The sequence below is a fragment of the Homarus americanus genome, unplaced genomic scaffold (assembly GCF_018991925.1).
Source record: "Homarus americanus isolate GMGI-L3 unplaced genomic scaffold, GMGI_Hamer_2.0 scaffold367, whole genome shotgun sequence".
NCBI classification, from domain to species: Eukaryota; Metazoa; Arthropoda; class Malacostraca; order Decapoda; family Nephropidae; genus Homarus; species Homarus americanus.
The window spans coordinates 12,041,304-12,058,997 of record NW_024743709.1 but is presented as its reverse complement, the minus strand read 5'-3'; the positions used below and the strand labels follow the sequence as shown (position 1 = coordinate 12,058,997).

The 17,694-nt window shown below is 40.4% G+C and overlaps 1 protein-coding gene across 1 annotated transcript in view; it reads left to right on the top strand.

Moving 5' to 3' along the window:
* LOC121877475 (signal peptide peptidase-like 2B) overlaps nucleotides 1–17,694 on the top strand; it is a 170,722-nt gene that overhangs the window by 15,709 nt on the left and 137,319 nt on the right. The window contains exons 3-4 of the mRNA XM_042383240.1: nucleotides 5,212–5,358; nucleotides 7,438–7,557. Of these exons, the coding sequence (XP_042239174.1) occupies nucleotides 5,212–5,358; nucleotides 7,438–7,557 (267 nt within the window). The remainder of the gene's footprint in view (nucleotides 1–5,211; nucleotides 5,359–7,437; nucleotides 7,558–17,694) is intronic.

Here is a 17,694-nt window from a genome sequence, read left to right as displayed (position 1 = left end):
GAATATAAACATCATATATTTTGCATTAGACATAAAATTTTTAGATAAAATGTTTAATCTGAGTAAGTATGTTATCTTTTGTGCAAAATATATGACGTTTATATTCAAAATATTCCTGGTCTTACAAGGAATCCAGCAATGTCAATTATATTATCCTAACTTTAATCTGAGGTATTATTTAATACAAAATGTTAAAATCTAAATTTTTCACCCAACATCTCTTGAAGGGAGGATTGGTGGGGGGTGGGGGGGGAGGGTTGGGACTGACCGCGCGGTTGGAAGAGGGAGGGGGGAGGCAAGGTGGGGTACTTTGATTGACAGATAGTGTAGTGAAGAATATTTTTTTTTTTTATTAACTGAAGATATTTGTTTTAGCTCATAAAATTCATACAAATTACCCGGCCAGAATATAATTTACATTGCTGGAATTCTTACAATTTGGTGATCATTTTGAATATAAACATCATATATTTTGCATTAGACAAATTTTTTAGATAAAATGTTTCATCTGAGTAAGTATGTTATCTTTTGTGAAAAATATATGACATTTATATTCAAAATATTCCTGGTCTTACAAGGAATCCAGCAATGTCAATTATATTATCCTAACTTTAGTTTGAGGTATTATTTATTACTATGCCTGGTTTTCCCCCCAAAATTTCTCAGAGGGGGAAGAGCCGGCAGTGTAGTGTGAGAGGGGGAGGGAGTTGAGTCCATTATTTGAATGGACATTAACTTGGCGACTGTATTTCTCTATTTCTCTTAAGTATTAATTGTGTGCATGTACCATCATAAAATTAAGATGTTATTTTTACTACAACATAGTTATGTGTCATCAAAAAGAGGAGTTTGGGGATCGGCCTGGACTCCATTTCAATTAATCCCATATGTTATGTTATTCACTTTACGCGTTTCTCGCTTTCCGCGGTACCCTCCGGGTTACATTAACCGCGTAAAGTGAGGGTTAACTGTATAGTGATTTAAGGGTGATTTAAGGGAATTTTAGGAGTGTTTCTGACTTTATGTGTTTTGGCTTTACTTTGTATGTACAGTCATCCCTCACTTTACGCGGTTAATGTAACCCGCAGGGTCCCGCGGAAAGTGAGGAACGTGTAAAGTGAATAACATAACATATGGGATTAATTGAAATAGAGTCCGGGCCGACCCCCAAACTCCACTTTTTGACGACACACAACTATGTTGTAGTAATAATTGTATCTTAACTTTATGATGGTATGAAAAAACAAGTAATATAGAAGAGGTTAGGTTAGGAAAAATAAAGGTTAACATAGGAAAAATAAAGGTTAGGTTAGGAAAACTAAAAGTTATGTGGAACACTTACGTTAGTAGAAGAGATGGGTCGGCATACGGGGATGGAGGCTGGTTCCGAGGCAGAGGGCAGATTACTGGCCCTCAGGTGAATCACCATTACTAGGTGAATCACCATCACTGTCACTTACAGTTGTCAGGGCTTCCCTGACAAATCCCTCAAAGTCATCTTCACTGTCACTATCACTGGCTTGGGCTGGCTGTGGTGGGTTCCGGGCGAAGAAATCTGTTATGCTTTGCTGACGGCTGGTGTTGATGTTGTCGTGATACACCTTGATGTAGGGCTCCATAGTGTGCAACAGCTGGGTAGTGAAGATTTCATACCTGTTTGCATCAGGGTCGTCGGAAAGGAGGAGCTTGGCTTTCTCGATACTGTACACTCGATGGCACCCCTAACATTACTATGGGATAAGTGTTGTTCTTCTTGGGATGACGCACCACCTGCCTTTTCACTGACGTCGTCATCATCATCATCTACCATCTCCTTGGTAGTCACATCAGGTTCCATTATCACATCCAGGATGTCGTCGTTGGTGGTCTCGGAGAAGCCTGGAACTGTAACAGTCTGCGCAGCTTCTCTGGCAAGGTCCACTGCTACTGCAACAGTCTGAACCTCACCAGTCACAGCTTGACTCCTCCTCTCACCTGGTATTCCATGCAACACATGTCTCCATGCTTGACGAATTGTAGCAATAGACAGCTGATCCCATGACTCCACCAAGAAGTCCACAGCTTTCTTGATGTTAAATACTCTCCAGAATTATTTGAACAGTATTTTTTGCTGTGCCAACTGTTGATCCTCATCTTCTTCGCTCTTGCTATCGGTGGTGGTGTCACTCAGGTTGCGCAACTCTTCCCTGGTGTTGGTGTAGTCGTTCAGGAGTTTGAATTTTTTCGTAGAGAATGCCGCTTTTACATTACAGATTAACTCTTGGTCCATGGGCTGTAATATAGACGTAGTGTTGGGAGGAAGGAAGACCACTTTTACGTTGGGGTGACGATCTAACAGTAGGGGCGAGTGTCGTGGTGCGTTGTCCAGCAGCAACAGAATCTTGAATGGCACATTCTGTTGCTCACAGAATTTCTTTACATCGGGAACAAAACAGTCATCAAACCAGGAGAGGAACAGTGTAGAGAACATCCACGCCTTACGTGCGGTCAGCCAGTGGACATTTAGCTTGGTCATGTCCATGGTTTTGTAGGCGTGCGGCTTGCGTGCTGTGTGGATCACCGATAACTTGAGCTTACTGGTACCGGAGGCATTGGTGGTAAACAGGACAGTGATGCGTTCCTTCTGCATCTTCTGGCCCCGAATCTTGCTGGCATTCTTTACAACGAAGGACTTGGAAGGTAGCTTTTTCCAGAAAAGACCAGATTCGTCCATGTTAAACACCTGGTCGTCGGTGTACTGTCCTTCCTCCATAATCTCACGTAAAAACGGAGGAAATTCCCTAGCCGCAGCACGGTCAGCACTCGCTTCTTCACCACCAATGTTTATATTGGTGATCTTGTTCCGGATCTTAAACCTCTGTAACCACCCAGAGGAAGCATTAAAGAGTTTGGGCTCTGTAGTTCCCATCTTTCGTGCCACTGCAATGCACAGTTCACGTGCGTAGTCCTTAACAGAGCGCGTGTCGACCGCCATGTTCCGTCGCGCCTGACGCACCAAGTACCTCACAAGTAATTTTTCTGTATTGAGAAGCACCTGGTTGTGAAAATACTTGATCATAGAAGCACCTGTAGACTTTGTGATCTTCATGTGCTCCATTATCTTGGCTGCATCCTTCTTTATTGTTCGAATCGTAGATTCATTCACACCATGCTGGCGCGCCAAATCAACCTGCCTTGTTCCTTTCTCCAACTCTTGGATGATGGTATACTTCACCTCGTAGCTTAAGGAACGTCGTGTCTTCTTTGGCTCAGTGCCGCTGGGTCCAGGTAAGGAAAGGTTTCTCTCTGGGGGTGGTGATCCGGCGGAAGCCATTTTAGAGAACAATGGATGCACGTTTACACGGTCTGGCGTGGAGGGATGAAACTGGCGCGGCTAGGTCAAGGATCATCTTTCCTCCCTCCCTCCCTCCCCCGGGTGGACACGTCATAATCCTTTAAGCCAATTACAGCTAGCAGCAGAGGGGGGTAGGGATGCATGGCCAATCACAGTCGGATACGTCATATGACGTCAGTGATAACGCAACAAAGACACACACTGCGCAACCTTACCGCGCGGCTTGCCCAAGCGGAGGGAGGAGGAGGGAGAGGCGAGGAGCACAGGCAGGCAGGCGGGTGGGGCGAATCTAAAAATAGCGTCGCGCCGGACACACTTCGCGTAATGTGAGCACGTTAGGTTCTGGCAAGGCACCGCGTTAATGTGGAAACGCGGAATGTGGGACCGCGTAAAGTGAGGGTTGACTGTACAGTATAGTCTCGATTTACGCGGATTTCCTTTACGTGGTTGGTCATTTACGCGGCACCTGGCCAGATGCGGCAATTTTTAGTTATGCAGTACATTCCATCATTTACGTGGGAAGCGGCGCGGGCAGGGTGCGCGCTGGGTCGCCCAGTCAACAAAACATTACCGAGTTCTTCACCCGTCACCCACCACAGCCAGCCCAAGTCAGTGATAGTGAGGATATGGACTTTGAGGGGTCTGATAAAGAGGCCCTGCAAGCTTTTGTGGTGGACAGTGATATAGGTGAGGGCCAATAATCTGCCTTCTGCCTCGGAACCAGCCGCCATCCACGTGTGCCGACCCAGCTTTTCAACTAACGTAAGTGTTAAAAAACCTATTATTTTTTATATTTCTCTTAATTATTATTTATGTGTGCATACCATCATAAAATTAAGATGTTATTTTTACTACAACGTACGTATTGTGTCGTCAAAAAGTGTAGTTTGGGGGTCGGGCCAGTCTCTATTTCAATTAATCCCAAATGTTCTGTTATTTCGTTTACGCGTTTCTTGTTTTATGCGGACCTCCATGGGTTTAATTGACCGCGTAAACCGAGACTATATTGTACTTTTCTGTGAGCTGGAACCAATTACCCAAGATCCCATTGAAATAATGGGTTCGGTTAACAAAATTTTCGGTTAATGAACGACTCTGTGGAACCAATTGTGTTCGTTAACCGAGGGACCACTATATATTATGTATGGTAAATGAAAATATATCTTTATTTTGTATGAACTTATTGAGTTTACTTCAATTTATAAATTATTTAGTCATTATTTATTACAACAGCAGGATGTAAACTTCTTTGAGCTCTTCAGGGGCTCAGGAATGGATCTTATTTTTCCCCATAAGCAATTAATGTTGATATATGATTGATCACTTATTGATGGTTTTATGAGGTCCCTAACCCCATCATATTATGGCCATTGCCTGTACAGGAAAGTCTAAATCACACATTTCATGGTAGGAGGCATAGACCTTACTGGTGAAACTACAGTACAGGGATTGTATGTCTTTTGGGTGACAATGTGGTGACCAACCCTTTATTTACAAATTACCTAATTGTACTGATGAATGGTCTCAGTGTTGGCAGCTAAATGTGGGACTCCTAGCAAATAAGTGATTTTGTTTAGTGTGCCAAGATTTTTGGATATCCAGATTCTCTTTAATTATACATGTCTTGTTTTGTCTTTGGTGAATTGGCAATCTTGGAGAGTTGGAATTGATTTATGGGGAATTTGCTGTACTGAGATATGAGAGAACTGATAATTTAGATGTAGCTACAGTAATTAAAATATTAAATTTTTAGTGTGAACATTAACATAGCTTATCAAGTAAAACTATAGCAAAGTAACTTGAAAATTCCTTTTAATATTTTTTAGCTTCAGTACAGGTATATACAAATGCTTACTATTCCTCATTTTTGCTTTCAGCAATACTTTCCTGTGTCTGATGCATTGGAATGGGATGTGTGTAATGAGACAGAATCCCCACCTGCAACCCTTGACATAGAAAATAGATACATCTTTGTCTCCTCAGACAACAACTGTTCTCACTTGGAGAGAGCCAGCCGAGTCCAGGTACAGGGGAAATTCTTGAAGATGGTTGTTGTTGTGGTTTGTCATTATTACAATGAAATCTGGTGGTAAATTATGGAAGAGTGATTTATACCAATTGAAATCTATTGGGGTTTCTGTTGAGGTAAAGATAAAACCACATGTTATTTTTGCATTTTATATCTGGGTTTCATAATATTCCCATGTATTTGGGGTGGATTGGGCATAAACACTTTAATGGAAACATTGTAATACAAAAATTATGAAATGAAAATGGTAAAATTTTGTATACTAAACCTTCGAAGATCCAGACCCGGTAAATCACAATTTCGGAAGATTCGGACAAAAAATTTGGGGATTCTGGGCTAAGAAGCCTCCCTAAGAAGCATTCCCAAAAAAGGGTGAAGTTAGTTTTAGGCTTAAAATTTTATCTTATAAAATGTCACAGACTAAACTTAGCAGAATATAACTTACATTGCTGGAATCCTTGTAAGATAGTGAATAATTTGAGTATAGCCATTACATATTTTGCAAAACAAAATATTTTTTTTTGTCCTTTAATGTAGTACATCGAGTACAAATGAGTACAGTACAGTTGCTAAAAATTTAGGGTTTTTCACAGGAAAAAGTCTGTATAACTAACCCCAGTAGTCATGATAATATTTACTGTATTTTTGTTGCTATTTATATAATTATATATCGTTTTTATACATTTTGTACATTCACTTTAAATTGGGTAACACATTGGCAAAAGCACTCATTGATGGTTGGGATAGCAGAGCTTTCAAACATGTTAGGTGTGTCTCAGGATTTACCCCTTCAGCATGTATGGAACTCAGTGGATAAGCACATTTAATTATGAATCTATTGTGTTAGAATAATCTGTTTATTAGAGAAACCTTTCACCAGAAGTGTGAGGGCTCTCACTCAGGGTAACACAATATTAGAAAGACCCATTAATACTTGGTATGCCAGTTTCTACCCTGTTAGTTTAGTCTGTTGGGATTGATCTCAGAAAAGCTCATTGTTTGTAGAACCCAGTAGATTAATAAGCACCATGTACTGTACGAGTGAAATCTTCATCCAGTGGCTTAGCTTGAATGGTCTATTATAATTTCTCTCATATTTTCATGTCTCCATGAAGTATTACATATGTCAATCACGGTGATTATATGCTCCCATAAAAACATGAGGGAGAGCAAGGAAGGAAATAATGCTCAGTTCAAATAAAAGGTTCTCTTAATTTAAACCTATATGCAAAGGGTTGACATAACACCTTTTAGAAAGTTGCTATTGTAGTTAACCCTTAAGCCCCGAGTTAGGGTGCGGCTGGCAGTAAACGCTCCCCCCCCCTCCACCCCAGCGCGGGGATAAATTGAGAAAAAATCAACTTTTCCAAAAAAATAAAAAAATTGGCTGGAAAATAGGCGGACGATCTGTAACGTCACCTAGGGCCTAAGGGTTAATCCATAGAAACGTTCTCCCACTCCACCCTGTACAGTATTCATAATAATTAGAGTGAACATACACAACCAAACGAAAACACATAATACTGTACACAATACACTTTTACATGTGAAATAAACATCAGTAACATGCCCTTCCAGCTGTTTTCCTGTTCAAAGACTGGAAGCCAATAGTTGTAAAACATGAACTGACAAATATAGCAATAAATGATGTAGGAGACATATACACTACTTGAGTTCAAACATTCACAATGTTGAGTATCCGAGCAAATGCTCGAACTCAAATTTCTGGATATGTCTTCTATGTCATATATTGCTCTATTTGTCAGTTCATGTTTTCAAACTGTCAATTCAGACTGCAAAATGCCATTTAATGGCATTCATACATCACCACTAACTGAAAACTGTCCATTCGAGCCAAAAAATGCTGTAGTCATGTATAATGCAGTAAGCTCAACACTTACATTAGTGATGCATCCCCAGGAACTCTGACATTAATTTGAACATGTGAATTGGACCCAATTTTACCATTGACTTTATGAAAAAAATGTAGGGTAAATTCCTAATTGCAATAATAACCTGTTTGATGATAGAAAGATTAAGTTGTTTTTGTAAGTTTTGGTTTTTAATGTTACAGAGCTTGGGAGGTGCTGGCACCTTAATTGTGAGAGAGAAACTACAAGCACCAAGACAAAATGACACAAACTACAACTTCACTCTTGCCTTTGTCCAAAACTCCAGCTATACCAAGATCATGGTGAGTATTAGTACATAAAGTTGATATCATTGTGGAACAAATGCAGCTATGATTAATTATTTATGCAAATTCACTATTTACTGTATTATATTTCCTTGGTACAAATACCCCTGTACTCCATATTGATATACCCCAATGAAACCGAATTTTGAAATAAATCTATATAACTGGAGTATGTAATGAAAACTATTTAATGATAGAGCTGACTGAGAGATCATTATAGGTTCTTTAGAAATGTGTATGGAGATAACTTTGTTAGAGGCAGCAATGATGGGGATGCATAGGGGAATACAGTATTATCTCAGTTAGTTGGAATCCCTCAAACCTGGAACTCTCCGATAGCCGGAATTGAAATTTACTCGGAAAGTTATTCCCAATGCCGGAATTAAAAAGAAAATTCTGGCTTTGAGAAAAAAATTTCTAGGTACTGTACTGTAGAAAATCAGAGAATTTTCTGAAAATACAGTATCTTGAATAAAGATGAAAGTTAAGTATTTTTGGGAGGGACCTGACCTGGCCTGACTCCATGTCAGGTGGAGGTAGGGTGGGGGATTAGTGGTCTCATATTACTGATCTTCTGATGGAATGTCAGGTCACCCTTTCTTGGGTGGGGATTAATGGGTCTCATGACCTGAAGACGTTATAAATAAACACGAAACCTCAAGTATTTTTAGGGAGATTGTGATAAATATAAGTATAAATGAACAAAGTTGTATCCTTTCAACATTACATTACATAACATTTTAAAATATGGAGTGAAAAAGCAGAAAGGTGTAGGTGACTAGAGAGATGGAGTGGGGGGGGGGGGGTTACTTCCCTATTACTTCTTCTGAAGACTCACACTTATTTGGGAAAGTTGCAGAAAATTTTTCACAAAACCATTTGTCTTAGTTCACTTCTCTGAGATGGGTGAACTGATACAATTCGTTATATGTACAGTCAGCCAAAGATCCAGCGACCCCACCCTGAGTCTCTTACTGGCAATTTTACCTGGCAATACTTGGTAAAGTAAGGCTTTATGTAATGGTGATTGTGATTGGTGGATCTATTTGCGGCTGCATTTCTTTCAGGATAAATATTAAACAATTCAAAGGTAGAATTTTCATAATAATAAACTATTCATTCTTATTTAAGATCATGAGAAGTTAACAAAAATTTGTATATTTGGTTAAATAATGTAGAAATTATATTAATGAATTGGCAACTCAAACTACAATGAGGACTGCCACACGCTTCTCAGATCAAATTTTCTTCATTATTTAAGCAACTATAAGAACATTTGGAAACTTCTCATGATCTTGAATAACAATGAATAGTTTATTATTGAAAAAATTCTACTTTTGGATTGTTTAATATTTATCCTGACTAATGCAGCCGAAAATAGATCCACCAATCACAATTACCTTTACATACAGCCTTACTTTACCAAGTATTGCCAGGTAAAATTGCCAGTAAGAATCTCAGGGTGGGTTTGCTGGATCTTTGGCTGACTGTACATATATATATTTACACTTGTATCTACAGAGAGGCTGGCCACTTGATCTGGGACTGAGAGCTGTGAGCTGAGAGTAGTGTTAGAGATACTATTTAGATCTGCTATGACTGAAAAGGTCTCTCAGTCTACTGCTGAGTGGTACATCAGTAATGTGTGGTGTCCAGCTAAAGCAGGGGTGTCAAACTCATTTGCCAAGGTGGGCCAGAGTTAATATGAGTACACAGTATTCGGGCCAAGTAACATAATTATGAGCACTTCGCAATCACCTCTTAGGTGAGTAGTACGATAAAATAAGAAAGGTGGATTTAGTCTGCGCTTGTGGGAAACCCTTAAAACAAACAAATCAGGTGTTTACTTACCTTGATCAATCTTATTGTTTGCTACTGCTGCTTCCTGGTAATTGGCACCTCTTGGTATGGACCAGTGCATCAAAGTTTGGCACTAACGACTGAGCTGTAGCAACCTTCAGTATTGAATTAAGGTGAGCATCAGTAAGTTGAGACCGAAGCCGAGACTTGTTCAAGTTCATCACAGAAAAGAGTTGTTCACAGACATATGTACTTCTGAACATTGACATAATCTTTGAGGCAAAACATTTAATCCTGGGATAATATGGTCCAAAATATTGATAAAATGTGCCAACATCATCACTCGAAAACTTGTTCCTCAACACAGAATCACACTGGAGCTCAATTAATTCTAACTGAAGATGTTCTGGTAGCTCATTAACACCAACAGAGAATGGGTCCTGAAAAATGAAAAAAATCCTTCTCAAGTCTTTTAAAGTCAGCAAATCTTTCTTGGAACTCCTTCATTAATTTAAAATTCTTGATGCAGTACTTTTTTGTGTTGATATCAGTATGAATCTCAGGTGTGCCTTGCAGGGACTTCAAGGTCGGAAAGTGAGAAAGATTACTCTGATAGTTGCCGTTGAAAAAGCTGAAGTTTCATCTCAAAGGCACGAATGCAGTCATAAAACTCTGTCACCAATTTATTGCATCCTTGCATCTTTGTATTAAAGTAATTTAAGTGTTCTGGAATATCCACCAGGAAAGTTAGATCTTGAACCCATTCATTATCTTTCAGTTCATGCAAATCCCTTCCTTTCTGTTCCATAAACATCTGTATTTCACTGTGCAATTCATAAAATCGCTTCAGTACGACTCCCCGACTTAACCAGCGAACATCAGTGTGATATGGCAGTCCGTGTGTGTTCTCCATTAAGCAGTTGAAAAGTCTGTGATTCAGACCTTGCACGCATATGACATTATCCATCTTTAATGTTTTACTACACAACACTTCTTTATGTATAATACAATGCACATTATAAATTTGATGGTTCGGGTTCACAGCTATTAGTTTTCCCTTTAATTTTGCTGCCACGCCAACTTTTCTACCCACCATTTGCGGTGCTCCATCTGTAGCCAGACTCACAGTTTGTGCCCAGTCAACACCTAATTTATCCAGTGCCCCCACCAAATCCACAAAGATGTCATCACCTGTTGTTGTTCCTTTCATTGGTACCAGTTTCACAAATTCTTCTTTTACTGCATATTTTCATCCACACCACGTATAAAAACTACAAGTTGTGCTACATCACTTACATCGGTACTTTCATCAATTGCAACTGAAAATGCAGTAAAGGACTTAACTTTGTCTTTGAGTTGACTGTTAATACTCTCTGATAATTCACCAATTCTTTCTGCAACTGTATTTCTTGAGAGGCTTATGTTTGCAAATTCTTGACTCGTACAGTGGCACGCTTACAACCACAATTAACCGTTAAAACTTGTACAGTGGCACGCTTACGACCACAATTAACCATTAAATTTATCTCCAGTCTTATTGTTCTTTCATTGGTGATGTTGATTGAGTATTTTGTTCTAGGAAACAACAGACTATTTTATTCAGCTGAGGGATACACTCACTATTTAGTTTTAGCTCCTCAAGGTACGACTGGAGCAGCAAATGGGCTGCGGGCCGCATGCAAGAGTGTGTCGGGCCGCATGTTTGACACCCCTGAGCTAAAGACTCCTAGCTCTTACAGGGCGAACCCACCCTGGGGCTAACTGACAATGATGTCACGAAGGATGGTGCTTGGGTTCAAGCTTCTAGAGGCTTCTACCAGCAGGAAGGGTTGGTATGAGTCAATTCCTTGGCATGAACACCTGAATCTGTGTCAGCAGCGTTCCTGAAATAGCTGTCTGGAAAATGATCTCGTTAGAGCCGTGAATCATCCTTAATTAATGTTGAAAATATCTAACTAATTTGACTAATAATTTACATCAAATACTTGAAAGTGTACTAGTGATAAACAATATACCTAGTTATCAAGTAAGGGTCATTAATTAAATAAGTAATGAGCTTCAAAGGTGATATCGTCATACTGAGACATCTCTGGTCGACACACTGTTGCCAGACCGTGTACGTGACTAAAACAGCTGCGCTTGAGCAGGCTAAATATTGCTTACTAAATGCTTACTATACATGAAAACATGAAAACATCTTTGACACCTGTGGGTCAATGTAAGATGCATAATGAAAACTTATTCATCCATAGTGTATAATACTCTGGTTGCTATACTGGTTACAGACTAAACTACAGTAGTGTAAACAGCTTACATGTGAGTGAGTGGATATTTTTTTGTGTTGTTTTTTAGCTTGCCAAGCACATTGTAGGATTTGAAGAAGTTGATGAAGAGTTTGTTCAGGAGTCATGTGGTGAGGTGATGTGCCAAGACACTTACACAGCACACCAGTGGTGTAGTGCTAAAAAAAGAAGTGAGGGAACGCATTTTGAAAGTGTTACTCAGATGGTGGGGGCGCTGGCAAGTGCAGTGAGCCCATACAACTGGGGGTCCTGACTGATTTTGGGGGGTCAAAAGAGGGGTTGGTGGGTGGTGGGCATTAACATTGGGGACAATATCATTTATATCATTGCTTAACTGACCCTCACATAGGTCTAATAAATCTATGTTCCAATTTTGGTTACAAGTGGTCCCATTGTGTCGGAGGAGTTTCGTGACAGACAGACGACGACAGACAGATAAGTTGAACTTTCCGGTTCCCTATATCCTACTGTACTATACACGCGGGCGGCATTTTAACCCCCAGTTTCGATACCAAACCCTGCTAACGCAAGGCTTGATAATGGTGATGTGTAGCTTCTCATGATTCCATTCTCAAAGCAATACAATTTATTAAATACAATTAAAAAAATATTCTATTCAGGCTCACTTTGAACTTTTGCAGTCTTGGAGAAATTGTTAACAGAATTTCCAAACTGGGTCCATAGTAAGATACTTAGACTTGGCTATTCTTGTTTGTGTATCAGTTGCTGAACGATGACACCTAAGCCATTTGTGTACGTAGTCGTCTGGTTTCCAGGTTGGAATCGGAGGACCGTGAAGTTTAATAAATATGAGATTGCTCACATGGTTGATTAATAGTCTAGACCTCATTTCCGTCACGATAAGGTTCATGCTGCTAAAGCCTCGTTCGCATTCAGAAGAGCTGCATGGGATTGCCTTTGAACATCCGATTAAAGGCTTCAGGTCTGGCGGATTATGTCGCCCACCTTTGTCTAGAAAGTCTCTGTATGCTGTGATTGTTTTTGAAAATGGCAATCTAAAACATTTACAAAGGGACTCTATTTCATTTTCTCCAAATCCTGGATATATATCAGCTGGCCTATTATCGACTTCTAAGATACCCAGCTCAGAAATTATGTTTGGAATGGAGTCAGAAGTTGCTGGTCATGACTTTGTTGATTCATGAGAAGAAGTTGATGCGAATAACTGTTGTTAAATATAGTTTATGATACTGGTTAAAAACTGATCATGATTGATTGAAACAATCTTGTTGTTATGTCAGTGTCACTGATGCAAACTTCATTTCCTTAATGGCATTTTCTGCTTCTAAGACTTTTTTACCGTTGCATTCCTTCATTGCTTCTAAAAATCGTATGCTGCGACGAATTAACTTGTCTGCATAAACGATAGTAATATCCCTTTTCTGTAAGGACTCAGAAAGAAGAGATAATTCAAATAATAAATCATGTATAAGTGCCAGATCAAGGAGAAACTGTTTTGATGAAATGCGTTTATGAAGCCCCCTGAAGGTACACTGGTCAACTTTTGATCGATTTTTATCAGTGACACTGACAACATGCTCAAAATGATAACACAGAGATGCATAGTCATTCCAAACTGCTGAAGGAGCTTGAAACCCATCTAGTTCCTAACACACTTCCAATTTTTTTCATCTGTTCATCAAGCTTCGCTACACACTGTTGAATTTCTCTTTGGTTCTTAGGAGATTGGCTGTATAAAGAGTACAGTTTATCCATAAATGAACGAAAATTATTAACACCATGTACTTCAGAAATTGTATCTGCTACTGACAATTCCAAGCAATGATTTAAGCAATGCCATACTATAATATTAGGGTACTTCTGCAACAGTCGTTAAGCAACACCAGAGTTTTTCCCCAACATTACACTGGCACCATCACTGGTAAAAGCAATAAGATTGTCCTGAAGATAATCATGATCAAACCCGTGATCCACAAGACAAGTAAGTAAGTAAGTGTTCGCTTATTGTTTTTGTTGTTGTATCAGGTAATTTTAGCAAATCCAGGAAAATAAAATGTGGATCATTTGACTTGTTTGTTTCACATTTCAAATATACTAACAAAGTAGCTTTGCTACTAAGAGTGGTGGACTCCTCTATTAGAATGGCTATTTTTTCTTTTGTTTCAAGGATGTGTTTGCGGTCTCTTGATCTCATTTCTTGTGTAACACAGTCAATTATATTTGTAGCACTAAATCGTGAATGCAATCCTTGTGGAATGTCTGTGCCATTTAATTCTTGCAATTGCAACAAATCAAAATAGTCAGTACTGTATATGGTTTATCATTTTTGGCTTTATAATATGCAGTTCTAAATATTTTGCAGGTAGCCTCTACATCAGATTTATTTAAACGGTCCACGATAGTTTCAACTTGTTGTTGTATTGTGCAATGTTAACTGTACAAGCTTAATATTACTGTACAGTACTGTATTGTACAATGTTAACTGTACAAGCTTAATATTACTGTACTGTATTGTACAATGTCTTTCTTCACCACTATTCATCATCCTCCAAGAATATGATGTCAGGTAACTCAAGGGTCACAATATGAAGTGAGGATGTTGAAGCAACAGAGAACAGGGACACTTCACTCTCTACTTCACTCTCAGAGGTACGAGGAGTTGGAGTGTGTGCAGGAGGAGTAACTGAGGAGTGCTGCGCTGGAACTGCTGGCTTGAAAAAATCGTTGATCTTTGACTGCTTCTTTTTCTGTAGGACGGCCACCTGTAGCTCGTGCTTCAGCTGACGAAGCGTCGTGTAGTACCCCGCAAATTGTGTGCCAGCCTTCTGATCAAAGAAGAGGAGAATTTTGCCGACTGCTTCGATAACTGAAGCCAATGACTCCTGGGGAATGCTTTCCTCCTCCTCCTCCTCTTCTTCTTCCTCCTCCTGCACTGTGGGAAGCGAGACATCTTACACTATCTCTTCCTCCGTCAGGTGGTGGTAGCCAGGGAGGTCAGCATCCTCCTGCAGCCATTCTTCCACCTCTTCATCAGGCAGGTTACCCTGATCAGCAGCCTGGAGAAGCTTGTTTAAATCAGCTGGCTCAAACTCCTCAAAATCGTCAGCACACCTTAGAACCTTGAGCACCTTTGTCCAGCCGTTTTTCAAAGTTGACAGAGGTACCTCCTTCCAAGCTTCTGCCCAGTTGAATATGTTGTCATTTATGTTGTATGTCTTGAGGTTTTCCAAAGTCTTCTTTCCTCTTGTGTCAACATAACTCTCCTCCTCCATGTCTTCCTTCACCACAACCAGGCACTGACGGAGGTACTTTTTGCGGCAGAGCCTCTTGCATGACTATGATGTCCTGGTCCATAGGTTGAATTAACGACGTTGTGTTGGGAGGGAGGAAGAAGGCTCTGACGTTAATGCCTTTGCTGATGAGCACATCATTGGCAGGGTGTGCTGGTGCATTATCCAACAGTAGCACAGCCTAAGCATCCTTGGGCTAGATACTTTAGTATTATTGATACCTCCTCACTGCTGGACAAAACACCTTCTGAAACCACTCCTGGAATATTTCTTGTGTGAACCAAGCTGATTTATTGTTGTAGTAGACAACTGGCAATGCCTCCATAATGTTTTTCAGGGGCAGTGTGACCCGTGGTCAGGAATCAGGCAGTGTGACCCATCTGCATTCACACACACACGAGAATGGAGAAGCGGTCCTTCATCTGCTTGTGTCCAGGGGTGCTCTGGATGGTTATAGAGGCAGGCCCGTCCTTTAGTGGGGTCGAACGGCCCCGCCAGCACTAGACCCAGTGACTTTGGACACATTACCTGTTGACTGGTTAATCTGACCTGACGGCTTACGCCACCATCGCAACCGTGACCTTACCATCCATAGCGACAGTCCCATGGGGGTTGGTGGGGGTCGGTTCCTCTGACCGCATAATCTGACTCCATATATATATTTTCTGGGGCCCCGCATTGGCTGAGTTGCCTCGGGCCCCGCACCCTCCTAGGGACGGCCCTGTATAGAGGCCTAGGTATTCCTTGGCAAGCTGTGCCAAAAGCACCCTGTTTCATCAGCATTATAAATTTGAAACAGGTAGAGTTTTTTGCCTGAGATAATTTTATCAAGCTTATTCACAAAGGGGTCCACAGCATCACAATCAGCACTGAGCTCACTGGTGATGACCTTGTTCACAATACTAGGCCTGTTCCTAATTCTGAACAACTATCCAGAGCTGGCCTTAAAATTCTGATGGCCAAGGTTTCTAGCAAGACGTTTTGTGGCACATTGAATGTCGATACCCAGCGCTGGTACACCCTCAGTGCATTGCCGTGTGTACCATGTGTACACTGCATCATCTAGACCCACAAACAGCTGCTTTCTTTTATGAAACACCTTTGCCTTGGACCCACCTGTGTCAATCTTCTTTGCCATGGCCCTGAGTTTATACTTGGCATAAACAATATCATAGAAGGTTGACTTCTTGATCCCATACTTTTCAAAGAGGGTCCTGCTGTTGACTCCTCGCTCATACTCTTCCAACATCTCCAGCTTCACCTGCAAGGACAGGTTCTTCTTCTTCTTAAAAGGTGTAGAGACAAGAGACATTGATGGGGTAGGAGAAGCCATCACAACACAAAAAGTTTGTAGTAAATCACCAAAAGTTCACGTAAATGAGTGTAGGCAGTGAGGAGACACACTGGCGATATGTATAGAAGTGGGACTCAGACTGAGGCATGTGCCATGTCCGTGTGACACCCATGCACGTACGAACATGCAAACCATCCTTACTGATATGCATTTTCTGGACTTTTAAATTTTTTTCCGATATATAGAAGGGTAGTCCGAAGCACCTTGGAGAGTCCGAGAAAAGTGAATTCCAATATATTGAAGTCCTATTTATCGAGGTTTTACTGAAAAGAAAAATAAAAAAAAACAAAAACTGTACAGTACTGTACAGTAGGGTGTGACCATTGTCCTCCAAAAATAAAAAAAATGGTCCTACAATGCTGTTCAAAGTTTTAATGTGTATTTATCTAGGAAACACCCCTGTAAATTTTCTTGGAGATCGGTGCATGTCTGAGCTAGCACCGTCGTACCAGCAAGTATTGCTATTTCAGCTTATGAACTTCATAAATAAGTGTGAAAATAGCACATTTTAGCATATTTTCATTTCCGGGTCTGGAACGCTGACCCACAAATTTTCCACGTATTAGTGGAATTTCTTTTATTATACTTATAAGATATACTAACACCAAGCAAATGATCGATCATATCAATCTTAATATCCCTAAAACAATATTATAGATTAGTACGAAATACAATACAGTCAACCCTCACTTTACGCGGTTAATTCAACCCACAGGGTACCGCGGAAAGTGAGAAATGCGTAAAGTGAACAACATAACATATGGAATTCATTGAAATAGAGACCGGCTGACCCCCAAACTCCACTTTTTGACGACACACAACTATGTTGTAGTAAAAATTTTATCTTAACTTTATGATGGTATGAACAAACAAGTAATATAGAAGAGGTTAGGTTAGGAAATATAAAGGTTAAGTTAGGAAAAATAAAGGTTAGGTTAGGAAAACTAAAAGTTAGGTGTAACACTTACGTTAGTAGAAGAGATGGGTCGGCATATGGGGATGGAGGCTGGTTCCGAGGCAGGGGGCAGATTACTGGCCCTCAGGTGAATCACCATTACTAGGTGCATCACCATCACTATCAGTTACAGTTGTCAGGGCTTCCCTGACAAATCCCTCAAAGTCACTTTCACTGTCACTATCACTGGCTGGCTGTGGCGGGTTTCGGGCGAAGAACTCGGTAATGCTTTTTTGACGGCTAGTGTTGATGTTGTCTTGATACACCGTGATGTACGGCTCCATGGCCTGCACCAGCCGGGTATGGAAGACTTCATAGCGGTCATCGTCATTGTCGCGGGAAAGGAAGGACTTCATTTTCTCTGCACACTCCATGGCACCCTTAATATCACTATGACTTAACTTGTGTTCTTCGGAGAATGACGCACTTTCTTCCTCTTCACTGACGTGA